At 42.9% G+C, this 26,180-nt stretch overlaps 2 protein-coding genes across 9 annotated transcripts in view; one reads left to right on the top strand and one right to left on the bottom strand.

The window, feature by feature from the left end:
* Window positions 1–15,709: 15,709 nt before the first annotated feature.
* Window positions 15,710–18,207, bottom strand: LOC124272699 (collagen alpha-1(XXVII) chain-like). Its single transcript, XM_046707884.1, has 2 exons — window positions 17,241–18,207; window positions 15,710–17,118 (listed from the first exon to the last, which is right to left on the bottom strand). The coding sequence occupies exons 1-2, from the start codon at window positions 18,205–18,207 to the stop codon at window positions 15,710–15,712; spliced, it is 2,376 nt and encodes a 791-aa protein (XP_046563840.1).
* A 2,337-nt stretch (window positions 18,208–20,544) lies between these two features.
* LOC124272722 (F-BAR and double SH3 domains protein 2-like) overlaps window positions 20,545–26,180 on the top strand; it is a 110,809-nt gene continuing 105,173 nt past the window's right edge. For all 8 annotated transcript variants that reach the window (XM_046707922.1, XM_046707921.1, XM_046707923.1 and 5 more), the window contains exons 1-2: window positions 20,545–20,651; window positions 20,752–20,849. In XM_046707922.1, coding sequence (XP_046563878.1) covers window positions 20,631–20,651; window positions 20,752–20,849 — 119 coding nt within the window. In that variant the 5' untranslated portion in view covers window positions 20,545–20,630. The remainder of the gene's footprint in view (window positions 20,652–20,751; window positions 20,850–26,180) is intronic.

Genomic DNA, 26,180 nt, shown 5'->3' with positions numbered 1-26,180 from the left:
AGGTTGACATATGTCATCGGTTCCCAGTTGCGCAGATCGATGCTCATGCTGTCGATCACTGGATTGTCTGGTCCAGAATCGATTATTTACAGACCGTCGCCATACAGCTGGAATATTGGTGAGTGTGGCGTAAAACTAAACTCACTCACTCACTGGATATGAATAACTCGAAGAGGTTTACCACACAGGACAATAATTAATTCTCATTATAATTCGGATTGGTTACAGTCGACGTTTTCCTGGCACGGCCTTTCGCTGAACAGAACCACATTAAATCACCGCTTATATCGGCATTCCGCCGAATAGCAAGGGAATATTGCAGTCCCACATGGCTGGAGTGAAGCCATCACAAGAATACATCACTTCCTTGATAACTCCTCAGCCCGACATGGAGCATGTCTAAATGTTGACCCCACAGAAGGAAATGAGTCTGGAGTCAAGCATCTCTTGTACTGCCATTCTGGGTGTTCGTTTCTCTGAATACATAAATAAATAGAGTTTGACGCCGCTCTGTATTTCAGTTATTTCCCCGTGTTGCTTCATGTTTAGGAACAGAACCCGAAGTGAAGCAGGCCTTGGAGTGAGTGAGTGAGTGTAGTTTTACGCCGCTTTTGGCAATATTCCATCAATATCACGGCGAGGGACACCAGAAATAGGCTTCACACATTGTACCCATGTGGGGAATCGAACCCGGGTCTTTGGCGTGACGAGCAAACGCTTTAACCACTAGGCTACCCCACCGACCAGCAGGCCTTGGATGTTTACCAAGTTATTGAAACCCATGAGTACAGATCTGGTGCTAAAGACACTTTAAACCTAATGAGGACGAATGGGTTTCGAATCCGTGATTGTAGGTTTCTGGTACAGCTAAATGCAGCATAGTAAATTGGTTTTACATTGTACTCGTAGGGAAATCAAACCAGATTCTTCGGTGCAAAGCAGGAGCCTCAACCACAAGGCTATCCCACCTTTCCACAAACCCGTCTTAGGGTTACGGGGGTAGTCAGTCTATGTCAAAGCATGGGAGTCGCGATCGTATCTTCCTTTATGCTAGGACGGTTCCTGGAACGGCTCTGTAAGTATATCAAGTGTAGGGGCTAGCAAATCCTCATACTTAATAACCATGTCATTGTATCCAGATTGTGTAGGTTATTTACAGACCGCCTCAGTATAGCAGAATATCGCCACTGGCGCGGGGTTAAGCAACAAACAAACATAAACATTACCATGCAAAGCGGGGATATACATTGGCACGGCGACCATAAGTATTATCCATATTGCAGATAACTAAAATTTCGTACCACCGTGACGTAATGGACCTGTTGGCGAGTGCGAATAACAATGAAACTCGGAAGACATGCACGTATCTTTTAAGCAGAAACTGGTCACTACGGTACTTCCAGTGCGGTACTGGGATAACCGGCATTAGAATATTATGTCACTGTGCCTCATGTAAGAGTGAGTGAGTATGTTTTAACGCCGCTTTTAGCAATATTCCAGGAATACAACAGCTGGGGACACCAGAAATGGGCTTCACACATTGTACCCACGTGGGGAATCGAACCCGAGCGAAGACCTTAACCAGTAGGCTACCCTACCGCCCCTGGTGACAGGAGACAACTCTAAAAGAGGGATGGTGTAACAACTAAAACAGCCATGTCAATCTCGGATGTGGCCACCATTTGCATTGATACAAGCGAGGCATATTACTGGAGACACTGGGGTATGTTGTTCCAAATGTCAGTCACAGGCAGAACGTACTGAGCTGGCGTTACCGGATGGTTCTAGTCCTGTCGTCGGCGTTGCTTCATCTCATCCCCACTTTCTATGGGAGGCAGGCCTGGAGAAAGAGCCGGCCATGGCAGTACAGCAATGTCTCGGCACCGATAACTACCCCTAGACACCCAGAACTACCCCTCGACACCCAGAACTACCACCGACACCGACAACAGCTCCTGAAATCGGGGACTGTCCCCGACAGAACCAACACCGAGCCTTGCTCTCTGCACATAGAACTGTGTCCGACAAAGCGAACTCTCGCCATCTGATGTTGTGAAGTCTGATCGTTAACTCAAGTGCGACCTGTAATGGTACATAAACCTGGACGTCCAACTGCAGATAGAGCATGGGCTCTCAAGTGGGCACAATTATCTAAAATAGATTTCAACCAGACAGCAACATAAACGATGTTTATTACTTCAGAACCGCACGCAGTAACTAAAAACATGTGCGGTTTGTATTGTCAAGAACTTAAAGGATGCATATCTATAAAAGACCCAATCGCAAGGCAACAAGTAAACTTTCCTTGGGGAACATGACCTTCATATATACACATGGACAAAAGTATCGCAACACCTGTGATTTTTGTAGCCATTTATATTCATATAATTCATGTTTGTTTGTATGACTATTTTGACCCTACATTGATTTTGATATGCACGTGCTACCATGAAAGGAACACCACGTGCAATACGTATAACCGTCAATAAGCAAATATCAAGTTTCAGTATAGTTTTTTACAGCTCAATAACTTTGAAAATCAATGATTTCGTTGTTTATAAGTAAATATATGGCCTCATCAACTGACAGCTGCTCAAAGATGGCAAGTTACTGGCATGTGGCATGTCACTGAGGTCTTTTGCAAGCAATTTTGGTTGGTGGCCATGGGTTGGTTGGTATGTTGGTTGTCATCCATCGGTTCTCACCCGACTGTCCAGAGACATCAGCAAACTAATGACGTTCAGGACCGTCAGCGATCAGGTCGACCACGAGTGACAGCTCCTACGGAGGATGCAGCCCTTCTCAGAATCACAAGACTTCATCCGTTCATGTCAAGCGGCATGCCAACAGATTGCTCCGAAATAGCTTAAAGTCGGTAGGCAATGGAGACAGATGACCAATCAGACGGCTGTTATTATTCCAAGAGCACAAGCTTGACATCACTTGAATGTGACGTTATGAGGAAGTTTCCACTGGACGAGAGTCGATTTCCTTGACTGATGCCCGAGCTCGTGTTTCCCGCCGCAGACACTTGAAGTAGGTACCGTTTGGTCGACAATGCTAGCCCACTCGCCGTTGGTGATTACTTACGTCAAGACTCTACCTTGGCCCACCAGGAGTCCATATCTGTATCCCACAGAGCATGTTTGGGACATTAATAGTCCCAGAATATGCCAGAGTGCTCATCCAGTCAAAATATCCATCAAGAATCGAACATTATACCTTAACGTTAATTCAACGTCTTATGTTCATTGTGCTCATTCTTGTGTTCATTTCATTGTGCTCATTCTTATGTTCATTGTGCTCATTCTCATGCGATTTCTTGAGGACTGTATGCCAGAATGAAAATGGCCGCTCTTGGTAGCGTCACACGACCCCAGTTATCAGCACTACAAATGAGTCAGTTTTTGGCCATATTTCTACTCCGAATAAACTACAGATTTTCGTTCTTTTTGTGTTTAGATTTGCCATTTAGCTATTCCTCTGGTTAGCGTCACACGACCCCAGTTATCAGCACTTCAAATGAGTCAGTTTTTGGCCATATTTCTACTCCGAATAAACTACAGATTTTCGTTTTTTTGTGTTTAGATTTGCCATTTAGCTATTCCTCTGGTTAGCGTCACACGACCCCAGTTATCAGCACTACAAACGAGCCAGTTTTTGGCCATATATCTGCTCCGAATAAACTACAGTTTTTCGTTCTTTTTGTGTTTAGATTTGCCATTTAGCTATTCCTCTGGTTAGCGTCACACGACCCCAGTTATCAGCACTACAAATGAGTCAGTTTTGGGCCATATTTCTACTGCGAATAAACTACAGTTTTTCGTTCTTTTTGTGTTTAGATTTGCCATTTAGCTATTCCTCTGGTTAGCGTCACACGACCCCAGTTATCAGCACCACAAATGAGTCAGTTTTTGGCCATATTTCTACTCCGAATAAACTACAGTTTTTCGTTCTTTTTGTGTTTAGATTTGCCATTTAGCTATTCCTCTGGTTAGCGTCACACGACCCCAGTTATCAGCACTACAAACGAGCCAGTTTTTGGCCATATATCTATTCCGAATAAACTACAGTTTTTCGTTCTTTTTGTGTTTAGATTTGCCATTTAGCTATTCCTCTGGTTAGCGTCACACGACCCCAGTTATCAGCACTACAAATGAGTCAGTTTTGGCCATATTTTGCCATTTAGCTATTCCTCTGGTTAGCGTCACACGACCCCAGTTATCAGCACCACAAATGAGTCAGTTTTTGGCCATATTTCTACTCCGAATAAACTACAGTTTTTCGTTCTTTTTGTGTTTAGATTTGCCATTTAGGTATTCTCTGGTCAGTTTATCCAGATAGTAAGTTTAATTGAGGACTGGGTAGGGTCCGGATAAGTGGGCAAGCACCTCTCTCTCACTTCACATTACATGTACATCAAAACCTAGAGGGTAAGCGAAGAGCATGTTTCCCCCTTGATATTGCCGGGTCCTGTCTTGGTGAATATCATTATTACTGACTTTCTCATCACTGCAACTGTATTGTATGCAACCGTTATATAACTTTGATGCCCCTGAATGTTAAACTTCCACTATATTGTGTACTCCCTGGTAGTAACTTTGCAGTATTGTTTGGAAACCTAACTTTGCAGTATTGTTTGGAAACCTAGTTAAAAGATAATACGATTGTTATTTATATATAATTTGTTGTTGTTTTTGGTTTATTTGTTTGATATTTTTTGTGTTTTACAGTGATTTCTGAGTATTTTTAAAATAATTTTTTGTATTGAGGTACTACGACTCGACAGGTAGCAGATAGAATGATCAGATTCATGTGACGTTCCGCCTGGGCTAAAGCAGGACCTATTTCAATGAAACATGTTTCCTCAATGCGCCTGTTATTTCTAGGATCCCGCACTAAGTAAGGAGAACGAATTCAAACGTTAAGTGTCGGGTATTTTTGTCAAGCATTAATACCTGACATAACTAGGTCTACATGTCTGGGAGGCATGTAACTTGTGCGCGAGGCTAGGTGTGGTAGGGAGCGGAAATGTAATGAGCGTGTTTGGATGTGAGTGATCAGTGACTGAGACTTGGCTCCGTCTGCCACGAAGACTGGTGCCAGATGAATTACGCCTAACTGCATAAAAACACCCTCGTTGAACGGAGTTTTTACAGCTGAAATCGTCACCTTGGTAACGTGAGAAGATACAACTGCGCATTTCCTCCTAACGTATTACACATATGCAACATCATCAACAGTTACTGGTGTGGAATAGATAAAGAATATCTCCAGTTAATAATCAAAATATTTCATCTCGAAAAACAGATAAACAGTTTCTGCTGAGATACGCTCTCAACAGACAGATGGGTTAATTATGGTGAGCGTCTTGAAGAGTGGTGGAAATAGAGTGTAAACAACAATAACAAATAGCTATATCAGATCCATGCCTTCAATTCATGTCTGTATGTATACTCAGAAAATGCTACCTTATGTATTTATGGGATAAGGTCGCCGCCTAATAATACCAAGTCCAATTTGAAATCCTAATGGAATTTCACGCGGTGGAACTGCTATCGGCAGTAATGACATAACGCTACGCTATACTCGTCGTGGGGAAGGGGGGATGACGGATGAGGGGGAAGGGGATCTAGGTGCATCTAGGGGGCATACTATAGACGCAGCATTAACTGTCTGACTGACAGTCGGGAGCATGTGGATACTACACCGTGTACGGGAGCGACTACTACTACCTCTAGATGGTTAAACTACTTTGTTACAAAGGAGACAGTTCCGAGGTAAGATGTACATACTGTTCACATTATACAGGGCTAGTGGCGCTCATCGGCCAGGTACACTGAACACCCGGAGCTAATGAGTTCAAAGACCCGCACTCACCTGTATAGGTGAAGAACAAACAGCGTTTCAATCCGTTTTTCCGTTATTTTAAAGCTGTTTTGAAAATGTGATTATAATATGATAACAATGCATGTTGTTGAAGCCAATGTTATCACTACGCAGAATATGGTTATCCAAATGGGTAATTAATTTGGGATGTTGTGGTCGCGGTATTGGAATATCAGCCAGTGTTAATGGATTCCAGTTACCAATGCCGAGTGGCGTCAAAAGAAATTGACCTTTTAGGAAAAAAAGAGCGTTTGGGTAAAAAACCCAACTCAATCTGTCTTATTTATAGGTTTTGCAGACAACCCTTGCAGTGAATGCGTGCATGTGGAAAACATTAGTTATGAATCTCAAAAAGGTTTAGCACTTCAAACTGGTTTGTTTTTCTACTTAATTGGCCAGTGGTTGGGGTACGTGTGTGTACTGGGTATTAGGCGTACAGTGTCAAGACCAAACAGGGTATTGGAAGCGCTGAATTGATAGTTGCAGACAAAAATGTTTGTGGAACTATTCAGTGTACTTCCATGCTTTCAGCACTCGCTTGGAGATCGAAGGAGTGTTCTGTGTGAGTAATGTGTCCAGGATATACAATAGCTGTTTTATTTCTGTAACTTAATTGAAAGAGCTTGATGATGTGCTGAGCCTCACAAGATCGCTATTGACACAAACTCCTCTACACTGCGTAGCTCCGTGCAGGCTCAGCTTCTTCAAACTTCTTAATACGTTATGTAATTATCTTACATTACCTGTAATTATTTGACATTATCTATAATTATATTGCATTACCTGCGTTTGTTACGCATTAACCCCATTCCTACCCCCACATAACTGACTCCCTGGACCCCTGTCCACACGTGCGCCCACACGGGCTTGCGTGGGTAGGTGTGGTTCAACAGACCAATGCAAGGGCGAGTGACGTTGTTTACACCAACGCGTGCGGCTTTAAGTCTCTGAAACGCATAACTTCACAATTTTCATCTACTTTACGGCATGGGTTTGATTGCCTCGGAAATATATTGGGAGGAACTTTACAGGGCATCAGAAAATGGATCTTTGAGCTGTAATAACCCGCGTTCCCCGAGACTGCTATTCATTGGGTAATGTTAATAAACTTTCATGGTTTTAGCAGTATGTGGTTTCAAGGGCGTGAGTAATATAAACTACAGAGAGAGATATATGACGGCGTGCACAGGCAAATCTCGTTAATCTAGACCCCACTGAATCCGGCTACCCCATCATTCCGACCAAGGCCCAAGTATGTTTAGAAATCACTCGTGATTATTTTGTCTGAAGTGTATTATGCTTTTCCCGTCTGTATTACCGGGTTTCCGCAGGCTGTTTTTGGAGCAAAATGTCAAGGAACTCGTGTAGGGAAATTCGTACGAGTTAATATTGCCTTAACGTATGTCTTTCTGTTTTGGGGACACAATGTTCATCAACGGTATGGTATATAGTTGAAGAGGGATATATACTGTTGTGTCTTGTTTATATCTGTTCAGCGAAATTAGACCCTGTGTAAAGCCCATTTCTGTTGTTCCTCGCCGTGATATTGCTGGAATATTGCTAAAAGCGGCGTAAAGCCATACTCACTCACTCACTCACTAGACTGGCGCCAGAGAATGATGTCATTTCAAATAGTCAAGTCAAAACATTGATTACACAACAGTCTCGTTTCCTGTTGACTGGGTTCCGTCCTATTGCGCAACTTAGTACAATAACCAGTCCAGGATTTTGAGACCAACTCATTCAACTGGATATATTATATTAAACAGTATTATTTGATACATCTAATCACTTGTATATTGCAACACTACGCTTATTCTAGTCCTTGCAAACACGTCGTGCAGCGTGCTCTGACAAACGGAAATCTGGAAATCTCAAAACGAGGCTGGCCGCTAGACAAGTTTGGCGGCCTGGTACGGACTTACAAAAATACGCTTAATAAGCGCCAAGAACACGTAACAGGTGTAACCAGAAAGCCAGATGAATTGTGAGTCATTGTACGACCTCTTCAAACAGGGACAGTCTGTGACGCCTTAGTTAACGACATGCTGCCTAAACCTCGACATAAAATATAGAAATACGATTGTTTAACACTTTAAAATCAAAATCAAATTGTAAATACCATTTTCTTATGAAACAAGGAAGTGGAATTCAGTGTAACCATAGTTGTTTGTAGTGTCTCTTTTCACTTTTACACGAGAAAATTCGAATCGGCTGAAAAGTAGGTCATTGTCTGAATTGGTTAATGAGACTCATGTTTCGTTTTGCATGTCCTACAAGTTTGGCATTTAGACAACCGGCGTTCCTTCACAACATGTCGTACGGTATATATTATTCCGTCTCTGAATGGCTTGGTTTAATTTGTTTGTGAGATCTCTACGAGACACTTAAGAGCTTATTACTAGCCAGAATATACATCACTCAAATTATTGTCAAAACTTTTACAACTCCGTGCTATGGTGATAGGAAATGAAACTCATCATGGTATGACGTAATGCAAGTGGGTTGATGATACAAAAACAGATGAAGTGCGCTTAATGCGGTCAGCGGGTTATATGTGGTCGAATGTTTGCGCTCCCAACTTAACGAAAACATAAACAACGTACGTCAAAGGTATCATTCGAAAAAAATGTTATTTTTGTTTAGGTCCATAATATGATTAAGTAAAAAATTGCTACCGGCGGGGATGCGATAGAAAAACACTAACAAGTTAATAAGCTTAACGACTCCTGTTGAATAAATTAGTTTTTGGTAAATAAGCTTGTAATTGGTTTATTGAATGTGAGACACGTTCGGAATGTTTAAGATGATGGCGCGAGACAGACGCCGCGATCTGCCCCCATCAACAGCTGGGGCACGCGCCACGAGACACAGCGCACCTGTCAGCCAAGACCAGTGTTATCGGGAAAAAATGTGGATCATTAAATTTTGCAGATAGAGCAGCCTGTCGCAGAACTTTTCTTTGTTTCCTGCTTATGCAGATAACAACATAATATAGGTTGCATCTCCACACTATTACACCCTTAACAAGAGTATTAGGCCAAAGTGTGAAACGTGCACACACCACACACGATTCTTGGATTCGAACCTTAGGTTTCTGGCGTGCCAAAGGTTTCAGTTCTGCAAAGCTAACTGTGGCGCCGTAGACGATTGAATCAGCCGAGCACTGTGTTGAAACTCAGCACGGGGATAGGGCAGTAGGGTAGCCTAGTATTTAAAGTGTTCGCTCGTCACACCGAAGGCCCGGGTTTGATTCCCTCACATATGGGCAAAATGTGTGCAGCCCATTTCTGGTGTCCCCCGCCATATTGCTAAAGCGGCGTAAAACCTAGCTCACACACCCAGCACCATAGGAACTTAGTAACGGACATTATGTCCCTCAAGCTTAAAGGTCACATGCAACGTAAAACACAACTTTGCAGATTCTGATACCTTTCGGTATGGACTTACAGATACAAATCATCAAAAATGCAAATTCAACTTACAAAGTTGAAAAATAACGCGATGAAAAAACCCCGCGAAATCATCGGAGTTCAAACGATTCACTAAACTTCACCCCAGCTTGGGGTGAAAAGTGGTTTCAACAGCTGTGCTGCGCTGCGCTAGGCTGCGCTCATAGCGCATGCGCAGTGAATAGGTTCACGCAGCTTGAAAGCGGGATGTCCGGATTATAAGGTCGTGAGCAGGAGTAGTCTAATCAAAACAAATAGTACATAATCTACTCGTTACAAAAAAGAACATTGTTAGGATCTAGATCTACTCAGCTGTGTGTCAACCAGTGAGGCGTTCGACATTTCAAGACGGAAACCCTTCGCGGGCGGTGAGTACTCGGTGAAGGCTTTGATGTGAGCTATTTTTCTAATGTTTTGTTGATATTTCACAGGCGCGTTTTTTTATATGTTATGACAGTAGATTACCGATTTAACTGTTTATATAATTTCATTTGTCTATTTCACCACACGTTCTTCTTACCGAGTCACTTTCTCAGTTCGATACTTAAAAGCAATGTCATTATTTAGCATTGACAGAATTTCTATCTGTGATATAGATATGTCTTTGTCACAGACAAAACTCAATGTCTGTTTTATTGGACACCTATGTGTCTGCCTGCCTGTCTGCTAATGACAATATGCAATACACAACTTCGATCACTGACCACATGCAATTTGAACTTAACACCCATCAGGCTATACACCATAAACAAAACGCATTGATTTATGGCTCGTGCACCCGAGTTCGGTCTCTGTCACATTATGTAATTGCACAGACAGGCAGGTGTGATACTTGTACACATGACATGTTATGATGTCTGTTGATTGCAAAATGTTATACACAAAAAATGAGCATGTATTTACACTCTATATCACACACACAATGAGCCGTGAGGGCATCTGCAACTGAACCAGCCAATGAAAGACTTCGTTACACTTGAGTGCACATCCACCCGCTCTGACTGGGTTCGGTATCCCGGGTGCTTCGTTTCGAGGGAAGTAAACCCAAGTACAAAATATTGCACTTTTGATTTGCTATTGTACGCTTATAATTTTGTTTATATATTTTTTCATAATCAGCAATGTATATTATATGTCATGAACAAGTGATAACTGTGTTTTAATTATGTTTGATTTTTTGGTTGCATGTGACCTTTAATGAAATCTCTAATCTATAATACATGAAACCACCACCGTCCACCGTCAGGGCTCCGTTTCGATTTTACTGTATATCTTGAAATACACAATGCCATTTTAGAAAGTGGTCAAATGTAACATATGTTATATTTGGGATTACATTTTCTTAGTAAGGTGTGGGTTCGAATCGTGGATGGGACTCAATCCAAAAAATACTAGAATCTGTACTTTACTAAGAAAGTGTAATCCCAAATATAACATATGTTACTGTATATCTTATAAGTATATATTTTGTGACAATTTTTCTGGAACTAAATACTGGTCTATCAAAGAGTATCTAACTGATGTTATTTATTCTAACCGATTCTATTCTCGCATCTTTCAGCCATTGCTATTGCCGTATAACGAACTAAACAAACACAAGGCTATATAAATCTGGCTTTCCGTCTGAAGATAATAAATAATCCACTGACATACATTTAGATAAGACATTCAACACGTGAAGAGTATATTTACAGCGTGTTGCCTCCCACTTCTCTCATCCTGAGTTTACACCACGTGTTTACACCATGTGCTTACACTTCCAGCTCTCACAATCCCGTCTCCTATCTCGGCCAGTAACGTCTTATACAGACCTGGCCTAAACAAAATATACCGGAAACAATGCGATGGCATCATCGCCGCTCCTTCCTGTTCCACTGTCTATGATTCTGCTATGGGCGTGGCGCTATTTACGGACACCCGCCACACGTGGTTTTCATGCTGGCCATATTACCTTATAGCTCTGACATTCTGCTCCGATAACAGGTAGTCTACATTCCTATACACTTCAAAGGCTATGGGCAATCTGTTGTCAGAGTTGCAACCTCGAATATCGCCTTCCGAATAATTCCGGCATACAGTTGCGCGGTGGCTGCAGGAGAGTAGGAAGTTGGTATCAGGTAATCAGTATTTCTGTGGTGAGGAGGCTGGGATGAGGATGTTGTGGGTATGGATGGAGTTTCCCTGTTTGGAGAAGGTATTGGGGACACGTGAATGGCCAGGGGCGTGACTGACAGTAGCCGGGCGAGCCGTCAGACACGTGTGAATATATAGGCCCTGACTGGCATGAATGTCGGTGAAGGTAGAACGGTGTAGGCGTGAAGTAGCAGAAATATCTGACGGTGCCCGGAAGCTGGACATATCACTCTCATCATCTAAAATAACACTTTCCATATTTATAAGGAATCTCTGCTAAAACATGAGCATGAATCACCACCAACTAGTCATCATACCATGGTAGGGCTATCTGAGTATCTTCTGACTAGTTACCAACATATGTGTATTTTGTGAATATATGTGATGAACCTCGTGACTATTACCCGTCAGAAAGGCCCTCACTACATGGCGTAAGAGCCGTAATACTTGATGATAATGTCGCCCTTCTTATTGTGTCACGGAATGATAGAATATTCTTTTCCATACTCTCAAACTATACCACTCAAAAGAAGTTAAGGATCATCCGATTCTTTTCATATCACTATAGTTAATCTGTCATGGCATGGCTGATGAATATATGCAAGAATAGGGTAGTCCTTAACTTTATTTGAGCTGTATATTTTGAACTAAAATATGTGATAGTCTAGCTACTGTACTGTCCTTCGCTGGCAGGATGGTATACAGTGTAAATATTTTGGTTGTCAAGGTTTAACTTTAGCTCATCATTATATGGCTGAAATATTGCCCGTATGGCGTGCAACTCACTCACTCACCCCTTGATCTGGCAGATGTCACCGTGCCCTGGCATGCTTATGCCTTCAGTTATCACTGGTGTGCCAAGAACAGGTCGTTAGAGCGGGGCCATTGCTCACCTCAGCGTCCCCCTATGCAAGTAGTTTCATACAAAAGGACAACATTAGCTTTAGGTTTCCATAGTTAACGTTCTGGGCATCAAGTGGTCATTAACATGCAATGCAGTGACGTCATTAAACAACGAGTGTTGCCAAGTGACCCCGCATTACATCCCCACTGTCAAGTAGTAGAACGCGGCGAAAAGTCCCCCTCAATATGTAATAAACTTTGATAGGTTTTAAACCTTGAATGATTTGACGTTCAGACATTTTCTACATAATCCCCTTCCACGTTGATACACTTTCACCAACGAGTTTTTTACTCCATCCAAGTCCTTGACTTGGAGGTCCAAAATGTTCTTCACAACTGCTATGACGTCAACGTTCGAGCCGAAATGGTTATCGTTTTCTTCATGTTTAGAAACGCGGAACAAGGGTGCCGTTGTACAAAGCGATCTTGGTGGCCGTAACTCCCATGTCCCATGAGTCTTAGCGATAAGGTTGTTTAGTACAAAAGAGCACCGTGGTCATGAGAACTAAACGAGGGGTGCTGAAGATGTTCAAAGCCACATTCATGGATTACAGTCATGACAGTGACTGGCGCATTGTTCTCATGAAAAATCACACATTGTCTCAGTTTCCGAAGTCTCTTTTGCTTAAATTAACCCCGTAAATTACAAAAAGTGTCCATAATATCCTCCGGTTATAGTCTAGTAATTTGGAAGACAGTACAGCACTGTGACTCCTTCGACATCCTTGGGCTTTTCCACCTGAATAGACAGTGTCTGCCTTCGTTGATGGTAGAGATGTGATATGGTTCCACTCTCAAGTGAACCCATTTTTCCTCCATGCACAAATCGTTGCAAGAACCTTTCTGGGTAAGGTTCAAACAGAGCAAGATTATCATGAGACAAGTCGTGCCTATGCGTTTTGATAAGAGATTTTCACCGTTGCCAAAGTTTCTGTGATAAAGGAAAAAGCCATATGAACTCGCAGAATGATATTCAGTCATTCGCTGGTAGAGTATCGCCATATCCTAGATTTTCAGGGTCATTTCTGGTGTCACAGGCCTTCCACAAAAGGTTCTCGCTGGCACGCTTAAACGCTGCTGCCCACCTCTTTGTGTAGATGCAGTGACAATTTGTGTCAGCAGAAACATGTTTCAGACTGAAACGCATTGAACATATTTTGCTATTCTCACTGAGTTCTATCAAGTTGAAACACACCAGAAGGAGTTCATCACATCAAAGACGACCCATGCATGCCCAATGTGAGCTTGCTTGGGTAATGCTTGTGGAACCGTTCAATCCCTGACATTCATTTTTCAAAGCCTTTCCTCTAACAACCATCAAAACGTTTATTTTCTTGATCCTATATATTTTTGGAGAGTGTATATTTCTTTAGCACATCGAAAAGTGTATACACTTTTTGGCTATGAAAAAGAACAAATGTAGGCATTCAGGGAACACAAACACAAAAAATACTTTTTAAATGTTGCTAACAAGCAAATATATTCTTGAATTACGACGCTTGGATTGCATTTCCGAAAATGGTCATTATCGGAATGTGTTTCTACCAGGTCCTGCGATTAACGTGCATGCTTTACTGTCTAGTGGCCCTAGGCTACAGTTACGTCCCTTAGTCGTGGTTTTCGAATAACCGATTAGCACCCAATATAACCATTTCACTAAACATCGCTATAGAATAGTCATGATACTAGGTGTTCGGGAAAGGTGAGCGTATCCTGCCCCACCTATGTCACCCGTCATGCAAAGGCTAGTAAACTGTTCACCTAAAAAAACACGGGAACGTACGGTCAAAATAGGGATTTGCACATTTTTGTCACTAATTTGTAAATGTGGACATGTCCTCTACACGTCCACCATAAAACTGATAAAACTTTTAAAAAGGTTTTCTGAGACCTTGAATTTCGTAACTTCGATCAAACAATTTCTGAGCAAGATTCGTTTTGAAATCTTGATAAAACTCATGCTCGATTGTACCTCAATAGTTGTGAAATGTAAACAGAAAAGACTGGAGCTGTTGGAATATTGCTTGACACTAGAGGAAAGCTGGCCACTGGTAAGTTGACGTCATCCATTATGTGTAGAGTTGTGTGCCCCCTCGGACTCTTTATGCATTGATCTAAAATGAAACAAACACCAAGAGCGCAGCTATTCCCGAGTACCTGATATATATTGTTACATGCATGCTGTGTTGTTTTGTTTAACGCCGGACTCAGCAGTGTTCCTGCTGTACGACAGCGGTACGGATCACACATACCGGTGATTGATATTACCGTCGTTGGGGATGTTGACGCGTCATCACATAGCCTGACAACTCCATCCGCCGAGCCGCCTAGAACAAGAAGCACAGGCTGCTGAGGAACCATTCTAGCCTGGGATGCCCTCGAGAGAGAGACTAATTCGTATAATAATTTCAACAGACCAAGTCTGGAGTCCATTTAACATTTATCATCATAACTAACTTTCATCTTTTCCTTACAAATCTCCAGATGACGTTTTGGCATTAATATCATCTAAATCTTCATTGTATGAAAGTTGAACACGCAAGGAGGTGTGCTATTTGTGGGCATCAAGTTATGGATCTGGGAATTCTGATTCAGATATAGATATCACACAGCTCCACGTCGTGTAGCAGCCATATGTTGTACGCAAGAAAACTCAAACATATTTACGTGTAGAATAACATAGTATCTATATCTAGAATATACACATCACATAGGGGGACACGTGCGTTGTTTACACAGATCAGACTTTCGGGGCCGACTAATTATAGGGATGTAGGACATGGAGAGTTCTTCCTGAACTTACATTACTGAGTCGCACCGTCGTTCTGTTGCCATCCTTTCAGGAGGAAAACTCGCCCAGAAAAGTTAGGTGAGCGAACAGTTACTCGCGCTATTTACCCGGATTTTCGATTGATAACATAACAAGGATCTTATGACCTGTTTTACGTAGGTATGTGATTGATGTTCCGGGAATAAAGAAAACTGACACAATTAAAACAAAACAAGTTCATTTTATCATCTGTATCTGTCCGCTGTAACATGACAGTTATATTTCTTTTAGGCGCCGGTATCTGATAAGCGCCGTGGAGGTCCTGTACGCCAGACCTTTCATATTTTCGCAAATGTATTCTCCTCTTAGAGGTCCTGTATCCCATGCTTCTCTGTGGAGGTCCCCATCCCCCATGCTTTTTCTCAACTGGAGGTCCCCTGTATCCGAATAAGCTTCGGGCCTCTAACAAACGCCGTGGAGGTCCCCTGTATCCGATCCTCTTTAAAGTGGAGGCGCCGTGGGCGCTTATCCCATGCTTCTCTCGGTATATATCTTTTAGGCCCTATCCCCATGATTGTCTCTCTGTGGAGGTCCCCTGTATCCCATGCTTCTCTCTGTGGAGGTCCCCTGTATCCCATGCTTCTCTCTCTGTGGAGGTCCCTGTACTGTACCCCATGCTTCTCTCTCTCTGTGTGAGGTCCCCTGTACCCCATGCTTCTCTCTCGGTGGAGGTCCCTCTGTATCCCATGCTTCTCTCTCTGTGGAGGTCCCCTGTATCCCATGCTTCTCTCTCTCTGTGTGGGAGGTCCCCTGTATCCCATGCTTCTCTCTCTGTGGAGGTCCCCTGTATCCCATGCTTCTCTCTCTGTGGAGGTCCCCTGTAGGTCCCCTGTATCCCATGCTTCTCTCTCTGTGGAGGTCCCCTGTATCCATGCTTCTCTCTCTGTGGAGGTCCCTGTATCCCATGCTTCTCTCTGTGGAGGTCCCCTGTATCCCATGCTCTCTCTGTGGAGGTCCCCTGTATCCCATGCTTCTCTCTCTGTGGAGGTCCCCTGTATCCCATGCTTCTCTCTCGGTGGAGGTCCCCTGTATCCCATGCTTCTCTCTCTCGGTGGAGGTCCCCTGTATCCCATGCTTCTCTCTGTGGGAGGTCCCCAGTATCCCATGCTTCTCTCTCGGTGGGAGGTCCCCTGTACCCCTTCTCTCTGATGCTTCTCTCTCTCTCTGGGAGGTCCCCAGTACCCCATGCTTCTCTCTCTGTGGAGGTCCCCTGTACCCCATGCTTCTCTCTCTGTGTGGAGGTCCCCTGTACCCCATGCTTCTCTCTGTGTGGAGGTCCCCTGTACCCCATGCTTGTCTCTCTCTGTGGAGGTCCCCTGTACCCCATGCTTCTCTCTCTGTGGAGGTCCCCTGTATCCCATGCTTCTCTCTGTGTGGAGGTCCCCTGTACCCCATGCTTCTCTCTCTGTGGAGGTCCCCTGTACCCCATGCTTCTCTCTCTGTGGAGGTCCCCTGTATCCCATGCTTCTCTCTGTGTGGAGGTCCCCTGTACCCCATGCTTCTCTCTCGGTGGAGGTCCCCTGTACCCCATGCTTCTCTCTCTCGGTGGAGGTCCCCTGTATCCCATGCTTCTCTCTGTGGAGGTCCCAGTTCCCATGCTTCTCTCTGTGTACCCCATGCTTCTCTCTCTGGGAGGTCCCCTGTACCCATGCTTCTCTCTCTGTGGAGGTCCCCTGTATCCCATGCTTCTCTCTCTCGTGGAGGTCCCCTGTACCCCATGCTTCTCTCTCGGTGGAGGTCCCTGTGGAGTATCCCATGCTTCTCTCTCTGGAGGTCCACAGTGGAGGTCCCCAGTACCCCATGCTTCTCTCTCGATGGAGGTCCCCAGTATCCCATGCTTCTCTCTCGGTGGAGGTCCCCTGTATCCCATGCTTCTCTCTCGATGGAGGTCCCCTGTATCCATGCTTCTCTCTGTGGAGGTCCCCAGTATCCCATGCTTCTCTCTCTCTGTGGAGGTCCCCAGTACCCCATGCTTCTCTCGAGTGGAGGTCCCCTGTATCCATGCTTTCTCTCTCGGTGGAGGTCCCCAGTACCCCATGCTTCTCTCTCGGTGGAGGTCCCCTGTATCCTGTATGTATCCCCCATGCTTCTCTCTCTGTGGAGGTCCCCAGTATCCTCTCTGTGGATGTACTTGCTTCTCTCTGTGGAGGTCCCCTGTATCCCATGCTTCTCTCTCTGTGGAGGTCCCAGTACCCCATGCTTGTCTCTCGGTGGAGGTCCCCTGTACCCCATGCTTCTCTCTCTGTGGAGGTCCCCTGTATCCCATGCTTCTCTCTCTCGTGGAGGTCCCCTGTACCCCATGCTTCTCTCTCGGTGGAGGTCCCCTGTACCCCATGCTTCTCTCTGGAGGTCTGTATGGAGGTCCCCTGTACCCCATGATTCTCTCTCTGGGGAGGTCCCCTGTATCCCATGCTTCTCTCTCGGTGGAGGTCCCCCTGTACCCCATGCTTCTCTCTCTCTGGAGGTCCCCAGTATCCCATGCTTCTCTCTCGGTGGAGGTCCCCTGTACCCCATGCTTGTCTCTCTCGAGTGGAGGTCCCCTGTGTACCCCATGCTTCTCTCTCGGTGGAGGTCCCCTGTACCCCATGCTTCTCTCTCGGTGGAGGTCCCCTGTACCCCATGCTTCTCTCGATGGAGGTCCCCTGTACCCCATGCTTCCCCTGTCTCTCGGTGGAGGTCCCCAGTACCCCATGATTGTCTCTCGGTGGAGGTCCCCAGTACCCCATGATTGTCTCTCTGTGGAGGTCCCCAGTACCCCATGATTGTCTCTCGGTGGAGGTCCCCAGTACCCCATGATTGTCTCTCTGTGGAGGTCCCCAGTACCCCATGATTGTCTCTCGGTGGAGGTCCCCAGTACCCCATGATTGTCTCTCTCGGTGGAGGTCCCCTGTACCCCATGATTGTCTCTCGGTGGAGGTCCCCTGTACCCCATGATTGTCTCTCGGTGGAGGTCCCCAGTACCCCATGAATGTCTCTCGGTGGAGGTCCCCAGTACCCCATGCTTCTCTCTCTGTGGAGGTCCCCAGTACCCCATGATTGTTTCTCTATGGAGGTCCCACGTGACACTCAAACAGTTTCCAATTCTGTGATAGGTCAGTCACCAGTATGGTTGTGTAAACATTTAGGAGGCTTGTATTCACCCCGTGTCCCCCCACCCCGAGCCTACACTGCTCTTCCCCCTACCTCGTCTCTGACAGTACCATAGCTGGTAATTTGTTGCAGATGCCCCGGCAGTAAGTCGCACCATCACTTTTAATATCTACATTTCATTAAAATTACGCCAATCTAGATAAATGTATATCAAAGTCAGTTCAGATTTTGACCTCCACCGAAAGAGAAGTATGGAGTACAGGGCGGTCGGGTAGCCTAGTGGTTAAGGCGTTCGCTCGTCAAGCTGACGTGCGGGTTCGATTCCCCACATGGGCACAATGTGTGAAGCCCATATCTGGTGTCCCCCGACGTGATATTGCTGGAATATTCCTAAAAGCGGCGTAAAAGCAAACTCACTCACTCCGAAGTTAAAAATAGCATCAAGGGGAGAGGAATGTGTTGTGTCGGAATGATTTCACAGATTATATTTTAGTAAGACCCTGTGGATGAACGAGGGTGCTTGGGAGGTGAAATATAAGTTACACTGCAAAATGCCGAAAGAGTCTTTCTTTTCCCCGTTTATATGTTACTAAGTTAGGGATTACTTTGTTAGGGTAACACTGAAATGTTATAAATTGAACATAAACAACAGCCATTATACGCCTGGCTCTCAAGGTGAAATCTTGGAAAAGGTATACCTCCCAAAACAAAAGAAAAATCCAATCACACCACCCCCACACACACACACACACACACACACACAAACAAACAACACATAAGGAACTAGTAACAGTAACCCAAACAAAATAAAACAATAAAAATAAGACAGCACACTCGAAGGGCTAAAATGAATAGTATAAGGGGGGTATTCTAGGGCTAATAACATTATATCTGAAGGGGATCCAAGGGCTGAAATAGACAGTATAATGATAATGATTCGGAATATGTATGGGCTGAGAAATTAATTAAGAATCCAAAGCTAAATATAACTCAGAAACGGAAACAAAAATGAAAAAGACGATTTAATCCATGCAGTCATATAATGAGTCAAGTCGGTATTATGAATTTCTTAATTCCTGTAATGTAAACAATACAAGATCATAACAATGTCAGGACTGGGGCCTGGGAGGCCAGACAGGCCATGTCGCCATGGGAACACAGCCGAGGGAGTCGGTGTCATACATTTGAACAACAATTATTGCAACGTCATATAGTTATTAGGGACGGGTCGTGAAGTCAAGAAATTGCAACAATGTTCTGAAACAAAAAGATACAAATAAGTTTGATTTCACGTGCGCTTATTTGGTGGCATGGGGTATTCTAAAGGTATGCCCAAGAAATATATGTTTACTCTTGGATGAAGAGATTCCGAAGAATAGACCAGCAACGTGTAATGGCCCCACGTGGTTCGAAGAGAATGGGGTTAAGAGTAACAAAGATGTTGATTGCATTCTACCTGTGTGCCAAAAATAGCGAAATGGGTTTCGAAATACGTACTGACGCAATCGCTAAACTCTATTCAATGCCAACGTTTAGCGTTAACGGGTAGTGACCATCGTTAGGGACCGTTCATAATTCATGGCTTGGGTAGGGTGATGATGATGTTTTATGGAGACGCATGTACAATGGATATGACACCACCCCCCACCACCCCAAAAATACAATAAAATATGTGCAAAACAAGTGACCCCATGCCTGTCATTTACAAACCCCCCCCCCGCCCCCCATAATTATTATTATGTAAGCGTAATTTTTGATATCTTTATATACAAAACTGATGACCCTCTAGTCCATGTGTTCAAAATTGATGCCCCCCGCCCTCCACCACACACACTTAAATTCATCATCATATCACACACACACACAACACACACATAGCCATAACGTTAACGGGTTGTGTCTACTTGTGACCATCCTTATGAATTAACTCTTCCTAAAAGATATTTCGTAAATTTTCAAAACAGCCATATGTAAACATCTACACCCGTTCAAGAAATGTCACGCATAGTAATAACTTCTCTCCTGTGGATATGATACGTTGACACATATGTTTGTGTTCGAAATAGTATTTATTGTACAATATGCGATATCAATGAATCATTTGTGTAAAATCCTCTTGAACCGACAAACACAGCGCCAAAGAAAGACATTATACGAGCGCCTCCCATAATACCAGTTAGATTGTACACATGTACAGGAAGTAGGTACTAATTACCTCCCTCGGCAAAGCTGTATTCTTACCGGAGGAGAAGAACGGAATAGCCTCAGTGAATGGCGGATACCGCAACGATATGTCTTGAGTGATCGGCTTTACGTTATGAGTGAAAACGAAAATGCTACCTCCACCGCGAAAGGTCAGACTTGTCAATGGAAGCTTTGGTTTCACAATCCTTGACATATCTAGTGAAACTTTCTAAACGGAATTTTAATGCGTTTGCTCTAATTTTATTCCAGGTCAAACCAACCGTTGCCTTGAAACACATTCACTCTGAACAAGTGGCCAAACTCCAAGCTAAGCATCAACAAGAATGTGATCTACTGGAAGATATAAGGTAGGTGATGCTTGTTAGTACATACACTATCTGTGATTGAGATGGCAACTTGTCATACAGTGCGGACGTTATCAACAACGAGGATGGACAGTGGGGCTCATCAAGCCTCACGCCCCCTAACCTGACAGTCGGGATATGAACGAAAGACGGTGTCCTGTATCGGACGGTACTACAAGATGATATCGGATCATGGATAGCTTGTGTGTTTCACCTATTCCAAATAAACCCCACAGTCGTTACTCCAAGGGCAGTTTGCGTCTTAAATACTGTTTGTTTAGGAGGAAGAACAAGCACTTTGATCTTCGCCCGAGTTTGTGAATTAGTAGTGTAAACAGCGCCACGCGACACGTTGTGAAATAAACTGACAGAGTTGTACGACCATGTGATTGTTACCTCGCGGTTGTAGCCGACTTTGTAACCCATTTAAACTACTTGACTTGGTATTACCGTCAAGGGGAATACCTTTGAAATTGGGTCCTTCTTTATTGAAGCGACGCGTGACAGACACGATCGCCATCCTGTGTGATTGAGTTGTCTATAGTCCTTAATTGCATCGTGTTTATTGGAAGTGTGATTTGTCATTTGACAGCTAGCTTGTAACAGGAGGTGACGTATTGCTGTCGTTAGAACAATGCGTACAAGATATATATCATGATTTATTTCTTTAATAAATGAAAAATAATAAATTGAGCAAAACATGTCTAGTAGTCATGTATTCATGTTGTCAAGATTTTCACAGGTTTAAGTGTAAAATGCTATACAAGTGCAAATATTATAACTAGCTCTAATTTCAATTTGTTTTCTCAGAATGAACTTTTATTGTATTTCTAGTGAAATTGAATCCCTCTAGAGTTATCTCTGACAACACTACTTAAAACAAGACAGCAGATGGAATACTGAAGACTATTAAAATCTTTAGCTTTAGCTTCTGTGAACCAGGAGAGGTTGCACCGTATGACAGAGTTGTTATCTGCCTTGGTTGACGACAGCTGCAGGCAGTGCTGCACTTGTTTATGTTTGTGTGGAGGAAAATCATTTTAAATATACATGTATGTAGTTCACAATGATATGAACTATGGATATTGAGGATCTGGCTGTGGATAAACAAACTGCAACTCTAGTTCCTCGGGCGGTGCGTCTAGTTCCTCGGGCGGTGCCTCTAGTTCCTTGTAGCTAACCTCATGTATAATCGATGTATCCAAGGAAGAGATTTGTAACTTATTGATATAGTGTTGGGAAATATTCGAGAACGTAGATTCCCTGCTTGGTTCAGCTCAAGGAGAAATCATTGATTCAGTTATTAGATGAAATGTTTTCCAGTTTGGTAATGAGAGTTTGTGCAATGGGATGTTGTGCTTTTTCCCTACTGAGGCTGTCATAGATACAAGACATTTTGGGCTCTCTATTCATGTTATTGATGTAAATATATGTAAATTTTGTGAAAGTATTTCAGGAAAAGTATTGGTTAAGTGTTGTTCGAGGATAATAACAGAAAGCTGGTGTGTCGTCATTTGAGCCAATTATTGATTATTTCACAAGCTCATGACGCAGCTACTTATTGATAAGGGAGACTATTGATTTGGATGTAGATATATTGGAATGGCAGTATGAACATTCAGGAAAGTTTTCAATGCAGCCTCTAATTGCTTAGAAATGAAATCCTCTTAGGTTAAGCGGTCTATCCATCCACAGCTATTTGCAAACACTCTCGAACTTTGTTTCACTCATTCTTGCTAAACCCAGAAATAGACATAAAGGAAGAGGTAGATTTATGAGTTGAGCCTCACTCCATGATGAAGTGAAGCAGGTGCCCTCTCTGTAACAACTGAGTGTACATGGATATATACACTGCTTGTTGGGGGAGATTGGTATGATATGAGAATATATACACTGCTTGTTGGGGGAGATTGGTATGATATGAGAATATATACACTGCTTGTTGGGGGAGATTGGTATGATATGAGAATATATACACTGCTTGTTGGGGGAGATTGGTATGAGATGAGAATATATACACTGCTTGTTGGGGGAGATTGGTATGATATGAGAATATATACACTACTTGTTGGGGGAGATTGGTATGATATAAGAATATATACACTGCTTGTTAGGGGAGATTGGTATGATATGAGAATATATACACTACTTGTTGGGGGAGATTGGTATGATATGAGAATATATACACTGCTTGTTTGGGGAGATTGGTATGATATGAGAATATATACACTGCTTGTTGGGGGAGATTGGTATGATATGAGAATATATACACTGCTTGTTATGGGAGATTGGTATGATATGAGAATATATACACTGCTTGTTGGGGGAGATTGGTATGATATGAGAATATATACACTGCTTGTTGGGGGAGATTGGTATGATATGAGAATATATACACTGCTTGTTAGGGGAGATTGGTATGATATGAGAATATATACACTGCTTGTTAGGGGAGATTGGTATGATATGAGAATATATACACTGCTTGTTGGGGAGATTGGTATGATATGAGAGTATATACACTGCTTGTTAGGGGAGATTGGTATGATATGAGAATATATACACTGCTTGTTAGGGGAGATTGGTATGATATGAGAATATATACACTGCTTGTTGGGGGAGATTGGTATGATTTGAGAATATATACACTGCTTGTTCGGGGAGATTGGTATGATATGAGAATATATACACTGCTTGTTAGGGGAGATTGGTATGATATGAGAATATATAAGCTGCTTGTTAGGGGATATTGGTATGATATGAGAATATATACACTGCTTGTTGGGGGAGATTGGTATGATATGAGAATATATACACTGCTTGTTGGGGGAGATTGATATGATGTTAGAATATATACACTGCTTGTTGGGGTAGATTGGTATAATATGAGAATATATATACTGCTTGTTGGGGGAGATTGGTATGATATGAGAATATATACACTGCTTGCTGGAGGAGATTGGTATGATATGAGAATATATACACTGCTTATTGGGGAGATTGGTATGATATGAGAATATATACACTGCTTGTTAGGGGAGATTGGTATGATATGAGAATATATACACTGCTTGTTGGGGGAGATTGGTATGATATGAGAATATATACACTGCTTGTTTGGGGAGATTGGAGTGATATATGAATATATACACTACTTGTTGGGGGGAGATTTGATTTATATGATAGTAGATACACTACTTTTAGAGGGACATTGGAGTGATATGTGAATGGATACACTACTTTTAGGGGGAGATTGGTGTGATATGTGAATGGATACACTACTTTTAGCAGGAGATTGGTATGATTTGTGAATGGATACACTACTTTTAGGGGGACATTGGTATGATATGTGAATGGATACACTACTTTTAGGGGGAGATTGGCATGATATGTGAATGGATACACTACTTTTAGGGGGAGATTGGCATGATATGTGAATGGATACACTACTTTTAGGGGGAGATTGGCATGATATTTGAATGGATACACTACTTTTAGGGGGAGATTGGTGTGATATGTGAATGGATACACTACTTTTAGGGGGAGATTGGTATGATATGTGAATGGATACACTACTTTTAAGGAGAGATTGGCGTGATATTTGAATGGATACACTACTTTTAGGGGGAGATTGGTGTGATATGTGAATGGTACACTACTTTTAAGGGGAGATTGGTGTGATATGTGAATGGATACACTACTTTTAGGGGGAGATTGGTATGATATGTGAATGGATACACTACTTTTAGCGGGAGATTGGTATGATTTGTGGATGGATACACTACTTTTAGGGGGAGATTGGTGTGATATGTGAATGGATACACTACTTTTAGGGGGAGATTGGCATGATATGTGAATGGATACACTACTTTTAAGGGGAGATTGGCATGATATTTGAATGGATACACTACTTTTAGGGGGAGATTGGTGTGATATGTGAATGGATACACTACTTTTAGGGGGAGATTGGTATGATATGTGAATGGATACACTACTTTTAAGGAGAGATTGGCGTGATATTTGAATGGATACACTACTTTTAGGGGGAGATTGGTGTGATATGTGAATGATACACTACTTTTAGGGGAGATTGGTGTGATATGTGAATGGATACACTACTTTTAGGGGGAGATTGGTATGATATGTGAATGGATACACTACTTTTAAGGAGAGATTGCCGTGATATGTGAATGGATACACTACTTTTAGGGGGAGATTGGTGTGATATGTGAATGATACACTACTTTTAGTGGGAGATAGGAGTGATATGAAAATATATACACTACTTTGAGATTGGAGCGATGTAAGAATGTATACACTGCTTGTTGAGGGAGATTGGAGTGATGTGTAAACATATACACTACTTACTGGGGGAGATTGGAGTGATGTGTAAGTATATACACCACTTTTTGTGGGAGATTGGAGTGATGTGTAAACATATACACTACTTACTGGGGGAGATTGGTGTGATATGTAAGTATTTACACCACTTTTTGTGGGAGATTGGAGTGATGTGTAAACATATACACTACTTACTGGGGGAGATTGGAGTGATGTGTAAGTATATACACCACTTTTTGTGGGAGATTGGAGTGATATGTAAACATATGCACTGCTTGTTTTGAAGATTGTTTGATGTACACCAGAATACACATGTGCTAGGCAGACTTAAGAATAACATGTACTCACTGACATATAATTACGTAGAAAGTATATAAAAGTAATTCTGTGAGGGTGAATGTTATATCAAATATATGTTCTGAGGTCTGAAGGTACACAAGGCAGCTTTCAGTGATATATGACTATATATACTGGTTGTACCAAGTGTACATGTCAGTGATACCAGAATACATACATGTATATATGTGTTATTACAGAGGTATATGTAAGGCTATACAAAGACTAGATGTGAGTGTTTCCATCCCTGACTTTTACCTATTCTCCACCTACTCAGAGAAGCTATTGGAGGGAGTGACTCATGCTGGGAGAATGGACACTCATCTCTCGGTTTTCACATCTACACAAACTCTCATTAATCCAGGTGTTCAGTGGGGGTCTGAAGGTGGCCAATGTTATTGTAGGACATACCAGACTGTAACCTACTGTGGAACACTGGTACAACATGGTGGAACTGGGGAGCTCATAGACGGGTGTCATCTTCTGGAAGGTGGATGCAGTAAGATCCAGTGGTAGCCCAGTGATGACTTAGTGATGATCCTGTAATTGTTCAGTGATGTCCCCATGACGAGTCAGTGAATGCTAAATGACAACTTTATGATGACCAAATGATCAATTAGTGATGACCCAGTGATTGTTCAGTGATGACCCAAGTGA

This window comes from Haliotis rubra, unplaced genomic scaffold, assembly GCF_003918875.1.
Source record: "Haliotis rubra isolate DU_JTF1 unplaced genomic scaffold, ASM391887v1 Scf172, whole genome shotgun sequence".
Taxonomy (NCBI): domain Eukaryota; kingdom Metazoa; phylum Mollusca; class Gastropoda; order Lepetellida; family Haliotidae; genus Haliotis; species Haliotis rubra.
This window is presented reverse-complemented; position numbering and strand designations above follow the sequence as displayed.